We start from the raw sequence: 10017 nt of genomic DNA, 5'->3' as shown, positions 1-10017 counted from the left end.
GCACGTGATCCTCTCGAAATGAGTATATAAATAAACCACATTTTGTTTTGCATCAGTTAATATTGTGGGATCATTGATTTCAGAGAAAAACCTTGTGAACACCAAAGGGGGTCTCATTCTGCAAAAAAAAAAAAAAAAAAAAAAAAAATCTCTAGGTGAGTCCAGTGCAAGAAATTCAGAGGCTGCAGATCAAACTGAGTGGAAAAATTCTGAGTAGGAGTGAAATATACTAAGAAATATTTACAGAGGAAATTCACCTTTGACTTTGTTGCTGCAAGATCTGTGGCAAACCTTGAGGTTTCATTGTATTAATAACCAAACTGCTGAACAATACCATGCGCTCTTATCAGTCTTAGGAGACTGATTAGTGCACACAGAGCGAAAACTTTTTTGATGTCCTCTTTTGATAAGCCTTTGTTTGGTTGGGTACTGGTCTGGATTCATTTTGCGGTTTTGTACTAAAGATGCCATCAAGATGCTTCTTCTGATCTCCTGATGGATGTCAGTTCTTAAGCTTTAATGGAGAACGTAGACAATTTAAAAAATGCTGTAGTATGGAGCACTACAGGTTAAAAAAACAAACGATGCCACCCTGAAACAGCCAAGAAGTTGACTTTTCTTTCTAGTGGTTGGAGGCTCACATTGGCCTGAACAATGCCAAGATTGCTCCTGTCCAAGTTATGGCCTGGCAGGCAAAGAATACAGAAGACTGATAATGCGTTTTTGTTGGGAAAGTGTTCTCATCTGCTCACTTCTTGTTGGGAAGGTCTGCGAATTGTTTTTGTAGCTGTGCTGACTGCTGTGTGTTGAGTAGTGACTCAGGTTGGCTGTATAACACATATATGCCTCCACTCTACACTGTCCTGACAAAAGTTGTTGCTAGAGAACATGTAGAGAATGGGGTTAATGGAGCAATTGAAATAGTTAACAATACTTCAGGTTTATGATCTGCATGAGCAAGATAATGTGGTACAGATTTAAACAGATAAAAAACAAAACAATGCCCCCACTGCCATGGCTAGATAAAGCATTTTTTCATTTGAGATAAGTTTGGAGTTCTGTTCTTGTTCTTGTTCTATTGCAAGTTACATAATCAGACTATGTTTTCAAGTGACTAGTAAAGTAGTTACTTTTTCATTTCCAAGGAAATATTTGAGTTCCTTTTAAAAACCAATAATGCCAAATTTGTTGCCTGACAGCTCTCCTGTGTATTGAAATCAGCATTAGGGGCAAATGTGCCAGCCTAATCTCACGAATAAACGTAGCTATTTTACGTTTTGTCAGTTTAGTGGCTAATTTGTATGACTTCAGCCGTACAAAAATGTACAATTTTAAAAAGGAGGCATATCACTCAACCCCTAAACCCAATCATCATTGGCGGATGAGCAAATCATAAAGTGTACGAATAAGACCAAGCAAATTCATACAATTAGCCACTACATCAAAAAGTTACGAATTGCCGTGAGATTGTGTTGAATGTGTTGTGTGGAACAATGATGTGAATCTTAAACGTGAACATGTTTTTACTCATCTCACTTGATTCAGTATTCTTCTGTACTATTAAAATGAATAAACAGTGAAATGCAATGTCATATTCAATGCTTTCACACACCCTCTTCTTCATGTAACAGTACAGATGTGAATGTATATTTCCTTAAGCCTTAGTTTAATCAATATTTGGTGTAAAAGGGCTTTCAATTTTCTTTACGTATGCATTTTTTAAATATTGTTAAAAAATTATTAACAAGCAAGCTAGCGCAGATTATAAAGGAATGCAAAAGTAACGTAATGCATCATTTCCTAGTACCACTTTACCACTTAGTAACAAGTAATGCAAGATTGTTCAAAAGTAAAGTTCCTCAACACTGAATGGACTGAACATTGCAAGGATGGTCCTCCCCAAGCAAACAATACAAAAGTCCAACTCCATAATTTGATCATGCTGTTGGACAAACCGTCCTCATCTGATCGCCCTTGATTGGGAAAGGCTCTGAATTGCTTTTGGAGCTGTGCATGTTGTGCTGGCTGCTGTGTGTCGAGCGTTGACTCGAGAGGACTCTGTCACACACTGACGTTATGCCTCGTCTGATCTCCTGACGAATGTTGTTGCTGGAGAGCACGTAGAGAATAGGGTTGATGGCGCTGTTGAACGTTGACAGTCCCAATGAGATTTTGTAGGGTGTGTAGATGTGCTGTTCGAAGTGACACTCGCCTTGAAGATTGGGGAAGTGGAAGATGATGGCACGCATTAGCAAGATAATGTGATAAGGGGCAAAACAGATCAAAAACAACGCCACTACCGCCACAGCCAAATAGCGCACTTTGACTTTCTGATGGGGCTGGAGGCCCGTACTAGCCTGAACGTTGGAAAGAATGGCCCTGTTGGTGAAGATCAAGATGGCCAATGGGATACAAAATCCAATGCAAACTCTGGCATAGTTAAACCCCGTAACCATCGTTGTACTCTGGCTTGGCTCAAAACAGCGGTGACTCCCTTCTTCTGTTTGACCTTCCCGCATGATGAAGACAGGCGAGTGACCCAAGCCCACCACCATGAAGATTAAAAACGACACAAAAGCCGCAATACGTTTTTGGCGAAGACCACGAGACTCTATCGCGTAGACCACCGCCACGTATCGGTCGATGGACACGCAGCAGAGCAGGAAGATGCTGATGTACATGTTGTTGAAGAACACAAAGCCTGTTATTTTGCAGGCCAATGAGGACCATGGCCACTCATGGTTTCGGCTTACATAAACGGTCCACATAGGCAGCGTGAAGAGGTACGTGAGGTCGCATATGGACAGGCTGAGCAGGTAGATGCCGAGAACGTTCTTACGACACACCTGGTGGAGGGTGAGATAGACGGTGGCCAAGTTGGCTGGCAGACCAATGATAAAAACCACAATGTAGAGCACCATCAGAGGGACGCGGTCCGCCTCATGGGATATTTCACAGGACGCCGACACACTCTGGTTCATGTTGGTCATGATGCTCTGTGCAACAGTGGTTGCATGCATCATATCTGAGGGGAAAAAAAGGAGATGTTAGATTGAGAGATGAAATTGGAATTTGATGTCAAATTTTTGTTAAATGGTGGCCGTTAAATCGTGATTACGAACATATTAATAATCATGAGATAAATTTTTATAATTTGTGTACAATATATAGATTACCCCCCAAATGCATCTGAGGAGCTGAATGACAAATACATTGATACAATTCAAATACTACACTGCTAACATTTTTAAGAGCTCCAATTATGGGTTTTTGAAAATTACCATGCATAATCTGTGTAACACAGCTCTTCATCCATGAAAACATCCAACTAAAGGTTTAAATTTGAAAGTGAACCGTGCACCGTGTTTAAAACTATTCCCAGGTAGCAAAGAATTCTGGCTCAGATTTGGCAGAAATCTGGCACAGCAGGCATTCCTCCGGCACTGGCATACAACATGTGAGCCAAACATGGCCATGGTTTGGCAAAGGTGGCACCGTCTTTAAGGCGGCACACAATACTTGGGCCAGATGTAAATGTAGTATTTGGCCTAGATGTTAATAATTGATATTTGGGCCATGTAAGTTTGGAAAATACATTTAAAATACATTTTATTATTTTCAAATAAAGAACCAAAATTCTACCAATCAGGTCACAAAAAGCATAACCATAGCATGCCTAAAGCGCAATGCTTCACGAGTTTATCAATTTCATTGCAGTTGCGACACACCAATATATCTGGTCCAGTTCAGGCTCAGTTATGGGTTATTAACTTGGCTGAGACTTGGCCCAGATATGGTCCATGTTTGGCCCTTGTCTGAAAGCCAGACTTGGTCCAGTCATGTACCGTAATTCACTGTGGCATGTGGGCCAAGCAAAATTCTTTGTTTGGATCGTTTGCCTGAACATGTCATCATTGATATGGGACATCACCAAATATGAACTGCCAGATCCAGTAAAATATGAACGCGCCTGTGAGGGATCATGGTATTGATCATGACGCAAAGATTGCTATTACTGAGAGATGGCCAGACTTGTGGCTAGGGGGAAACAAAGGGTTAAAGTTTTTTTTCACAACAACACCACAGTATAGCCAACCATGTGCTGTGTTTTGTTCCTGTCATTTTTCTGATGATTATTATAATAACTTACCCTGCAAGGTGCAATTTACCGACTGTTTATTATTAAAGGAAGGAGCATCAAAGACTACTAACGTATAGAACTTTGTCAGTAACTGTTACACAGTTTGTATGGACCAGTTTCTTCTTCCTCCAGAGCCTGTAAGTGTTTCTCCTTCCTACAGAACATGTCAGTGTGATTAAAATTGTTGTCTTGTTTTCTGTAGTTTCAAAACATGTATATTATTGTGTGTTGTAACTTGTAATCGGCTCTGCGTGGCTTGTAAACACTTATCTATAACAGATCAGTGATCGTATTGTATCTCTCACGTTAAATCTATTCACATATTGTATAGAAACCAGTGGAAAAGTGAAGTGTGCTCCTTAATGCGTTTTGTGCTCGACATTTCCTGCTGTTTGTCATTACTATGGCCACCTTCAGCTGTTCCTACACACATGCGCAGCGAGGTAAATTTTCTAAATAGTTTAACTTTGCCACTGTGTGGATTAATACTGAATGTGTATTGTTGTTATTACTTGCGGTTAGCGTTAAGAGTAGTGTAATAGCCAGTGCATTAGCCTAGTGGTTACCACCCTAACATATGGTGCAGTAGCACTTCAGGGTGTCCTGAGTTCAAATCCCAGTTCAAGGACATTTCCGGTCCCTACACCCCCCCCCCCCTCTCTCCCACTTTACTTCCTGTTCAAAATACTGTTCTATCCACTTAATAAAGGCAAAAATGCCAAAAATAAATCTTAAAAAAAAAGGGGTAGAGTAATATGCTGGTGTTTAACTGCATTGCTTTAATGAACTCCAGCAAACCAAAATATGACCTTTTATAATGCATAAAAGGGGCTCTTTGAGATACAAATACATTATGAATTAATAAAAAAGAAGCTTACTTTATATTACGTGGCCTTAGCTAGTACTTAAATCAAAAATTAAGTACAATGTACTCATGTTCATATTGTATTTCACAACACCCACTGTTCTCAACTTGCTAAGCAAGTGTAACAGACATCCATCAGAAAATGCACACCATCACTACAGTGAGGTGAGAAAAGGATAAGGTTGGTGCCAGGTTTGGTGATATGAGTAGGTGGGTTATAGTTTAAGAGACAAACAGCATAATTATGATGTAATGACAGAAATTATTTACAGATGTAAAAACATGTACATAATAAGTACATTGTTCCATTGTTCCAATTCACTGTAAATGTAGGTACACAGTAAGGCCATTTAATATAAGGTGGAACCAAAAAAGTAAATAAAAATGCTCATTTAAAATAAACATTTTACAGTGCTCACTTAGCTTGTCTAATTATATCAACAAATTGAGCATCAGATAAAGCTTAATGTAACCGCACTTGCTTTTCTATTTGTATATAATAAATTAATATCCACATTCTTTGTTTTATTTGAAAATGTATTGATAATTCATACAGAACATAAGGAATTCAACATTCACGTGACTGAACTAGACAATTCAGCAGAGCTTTAACACATTTCAAAGCAGTTTCCTTTTGACCTGAACAAAGACGAGCAGCAGAAGGCTAAAACCTTTTATTCTAACCACAAGCCACTGCATGTAGTGTTTTAGTGTCTCTGCCCTGTCTCCTCCATGGTAAAACATCCCCATTCCCTTCATCTCCCCCCAGCACAACGTACCACTCCCTACATTTGCCCCAGCTAGACAAGACAGCCACTGAAATATTCATCAAGACCCCATCATCCATGAGGAGAGGGGAAAAATTTTTTCAAGTGCATGGGAACGTAAACGGCCAAACCACACTCATTCCTAAACTAGTTATATGAATCATTGCATAACGTCTTAACTTGAGACATTTCAGGACATTAAAATAAGTTGTAAATGAGTCCGAAAAGCAGTAGGGACATTTGTTGAGCAAGATAAAAAGGAATTCAAACAGTATTGAAAGTTAAGCCACCCACATGAAGGTTTACATAACCAACTAACAGTCACTCCCTTCCTTCATTTCTCACTTTTTGCATCTGGGAAAAAACCCTGAAAATACACAAGAACTGAACTATTGCACTAGATCTAATGACAGCAATCTTGAAGGTCAGTGTCAAGAAAAACATACACTCGAAAAATTGTTTGCTGTTTGTTCAAACTACTTATTTAAAATGAGCTGAATCAACACAATTCTTGAGTATTTTTTGTTGACAACTTAATTTATTTACGTTCAATCCACTTAAATTTGTAAAAACTAATACATTTACTTAATTCCTATATGTTGTCTCACCACACATCAATTGTGTGGAACCGAGCATTTTTTACAGCGTATACAAAAAGGACACATACATTAAGCTCTGCATTCGTCTTGATTGTGTTCTCTGACCTCCTTATAGTCATGAAATCCCTGTGCAAGTGTAAAGACAGACACTGTGACTTCTAGATCAGATGAAACCTTTTATTCTCTCGTCAGGTTTCGTTAGTGTGGAGACACTGGCGATGCTCACTCGAGTGTTATGAGGCCTTTATTAAGAGACGCTGCAGGCAGATTCACACAAACCCAAACATGATCAGACATACGATGCTTTACACAATTTAGATGACAGACCAATATTTTTGATGGTCTGAATTGCATTTTATTTATTATTAACTGACTAAATGTATAAGGATAGAAATATTATATATATATATATATATATATATATATATATATATATATATATATATATATATATATATATATATATATGATGGGTGAGTCTAACTTAAGCTGACATATTCATTAAATATTCATGATTCCTTTGTTTGACATCAAAATCAAACCTCTTAAGTTCACTAATGATTATTATTTTTATTTGTCTTTGAAATTTAACGCTTTAGCACAGTTGTTTTGTTTACGTCAGTGAGTCCTGAAGGATTTACTGCAATGCTTGACAGAGAACATTTCATAGCCAATAGGCTACACAACTTTCTCTAATTATTTTGACGTTTATTGTTTTGAAGAATTATTTACTGTCAGAAATGTTTTAAATAAAAGTTATTCCATTTGAAAATGTCAAGTTTAAGTCGTTTGACTTGCCATTTTATTGTAAATATGTGTTAAATTTGCAAACATTTTCTGAGTGGAACCTGCTTAACGGTCAGTATATTATATAAAACACCCTTTTTGTACTGATTTGACAACGTTTGTTTCATATAACAGGTTTGATTAGAAGTTACTCAAATACACGAACAACTAACATTATGTGAAAACACGTCCTTTTTTTGAGACTGAGATTACCCGTACAAACATAGAAACTCTCAACACAAAGCAAGTGTGGCATTTTCTACAAATGTAGCATAAAACGGCGTTGCTCTTACCTCTAAGTGTTGTGAGAACACGTCCACTAATCATCCATATTCAGTTAAAGTACAGCAGAGTGGAGCTCATGACGGCTCCTCAGCGCAACGTGTGTGTGGTTTTGATGACGCTCATGATGGGCAACGTGGAGTACGCGCGCACACACTTATCCAAATACGACCACGTGATCCACGCACTTCTTCTTTGACAGAGAGCCGAATATGTGTTCTGAATGAATTGAAAAAGTGACAACCGCTATGACGCAAAAGTGTGTGGTTTATTACCTGGAAAGATTTTTATGTGTTTGTGCGTAAAAAGAGGCGAGGGGACTCCAAATAGCGCATGATGATGCATTGATGCTCAGCCTCCGACATGCTGTCAGATAAAGGTCACATGAAACGGCAAAGTGTGTCTTTTTTCATCGTTTTTAGACATAAAAATGTCAAAGACAGACTCATCCATTATAAAACAAACCCACCAAATGTTATCGTAAAATTCGTTATGGCTACAAATAGAAACTAATAATACGCTTTTAACTTAAATGAAGATCAATTATCGACCACAGAGTAAAAAAAAGGGTGGTTGTTTTTTTTTTCTCAAAAGGTGAACTATTTTTGCAGTTTTTCTCCTCATTTTCTATTTAACAATGGTAAAAATATTCCATTTGGTAAAAATATTCCATTTATTGACATTTTAAGCACTATTGTTAGCTGGATTAGCTTGTCGTGTGGTGATCATAACCACACCTTTTGATGTACCAAAATATTTCCTAAAGATTTAAAAATACAAATTTATTACATCACAAATCATTAGAAAGAAATGGTAGCCTATTGTCAGGGGCGATTTGGGGCCCTAAGCAATTCCAGGTATGGGGCCCAGCATTTTTGAAAAATAAACGGCATGTTAAGCAATAAATTCACAAATAAAAAAAAAAAAAACAAGTTCACAAACTATGTACTGCAGAGGTGTCCAAACTCCTGAACCCCGAACCACCTGAACCCCCCTGGCTACGGGCCAGGAGTATTTATTAATCAGTCACCATTTAAAAAAGTTACAAAATACTGTACACCAATAAAACAAACAACTGTTCGAATTCAAAAACCCAAACAAGAAACAAGTATCATTTCTAGTGAACTATAATTAGGCTGTTGTCAGTGTGTCTTCATCTCTCTAGTGCACCTCAGATTTACACAGGCAATTACAGCTATAGTAGATGTAGTTTTTACGCAACAATTTCATTTATATATTTTTAGCTATTTCATTGCAATTTTGTGTCATCAAGACAAGCAATTTTTATAATATTAGAAATTTTTGTTAATATCCTAATTTGTAAGATTATTAAAAAAATAAAGCTGACAACTTTTTAAAAATGTGTAATAAATGGGCAACATCACAAACGAAATTCGCAAGCTACCGTTTCTTTAGTTTCAGTAAACATTGTGTCCAGTGGCTAGTGTATAATGCTACTACTACCAAGCCTGTAGCCAGCCTGGTAAAAGGGGTAAGACTTTTCAGTTATTTGCCTCTTTTTATATTTAATTATGAGGTTAAATTAATGCATTTTAGTGATATTTTAAGCACCATTTTATTATTTTCTGCTGGATTAACATGTTGAATAGTGATCATAACCACATTTTTTAATTGACCAAAAATATTTCCTAAAAATTAAGAATAAAAAAATACAGAAAAAAAACTTATTTTTTAAAATGCTAATTTATTACATCGTATATTATTAGCAAAAAATAGGAATCTGTTAAAGTTTTAAATTAAAAACTGCAGCCTATTGTTATTTATTATGCAAATAGCAAACTAGCACAACTTTACTTTTTTTATTGAATTTGGCCATTTGAATAACAAAAAAAAATTTTTTTAATCATATTTTTTCTAGCCTCTTCTAAAAAAGCAAATTTGAAAATTCATAGATAACAACAACAACGTAATTAGTATTAAAATTAACTTTAATATGGACCATTTTTGAGGGTGACGCAGTGTAGTGCTGTAGCCTCACAGCAAGAAGGTCGCTGGTTTGAGCCTCGGCTGGGTCAGTTGGCGTTTCTGTGTGGAGTTTGCATGCTCTCCCTGCATTTGCGTGGGTTTCCTCCGGGTGCTCCGGTTTCCCTCACAGTCCAAAGACATGCAGTACAGGTGAATTGGGTAGGCTAAATTGTGTGTAGTGTATGAGTGTGAATCGGTGTGTGTGGATGTTTCCCAGAGATGGGTTGCGGCTGGAAGGGCATCTGCTGCGTAAAAAACGTGCTGGATAAGTTGGCGGTTCATTCCGCTGTGGCAATCCCGGATTAACAATGAATGAATGAATGAATGAATGGGCCATTTTTGGTGCTTCATGCCTTTTTATTGCTCATTTTTTGGTTATAAGAGGCCCAGGATTTAGAATAAATGTTACTTCTGAAATGTTTTCTCTATTTAACAACGATACAGTAGGTCAGTAGTCAAAGATGACTTCGCCTACGTCAGATCGTATGTTTCCTTGCACAGCTGGATGTTGGACTCAAAAAAGATAATTGTTTGCATTGGCCAAAACTAGCTGAAGACACACCGAAGCAACATCCAACGCAGGATTCCGCT

At 37.5% G+C, this 10017-nt stretch overlaps 1 protein-coding gene across 1 annotated transcript; it reads right to left on the bottom strand.

Annotated features, from left to right (window-relative positions):
- Positions 1-484: 484 nt before the first annotated feature.
- Positions 485-7549, bottom strand: gpr132b (G protein-coupled receptor 132b). Its single transcript, XM_056481672.1, has 2 exons — positions 7452-7549; positions 485-3025 (listed from the first exon to the last, which is right to left on the bottom strand). Exons 1-2 carry the CDS (start codon positions 7483-7485, stop codon positions 1938-1940), a joined length of 1122 nt encoding a protein of 373 aa, XP_056337647.1. The 5' UTR covers positions 7486-7549; the 3' UTR covers positions 485-1937.
- Between the last annotated feature and the right edge of the window lie 2468 nt (positions 7550-10017).

The sequence above is a fragment of the Danio aesculapii genome, chromosome 20 (genome assembly GCF_903798145.1).
Source record: "Danio aesculapii chromosome 20, fDanAes4.1, whole genome shotgun sequence".
Lineage (NCBI taxonomy): Eukaryota > Metazoa > Chordata > Actinopteri > Cypriniformes > Danionidae > Danio > Danio aesculapii.
The sequence above is the reverse complement of the archived record's forward strand: the minus strand, read 5'-3'. Positions and strand labels throughout refer to the sequence as shown.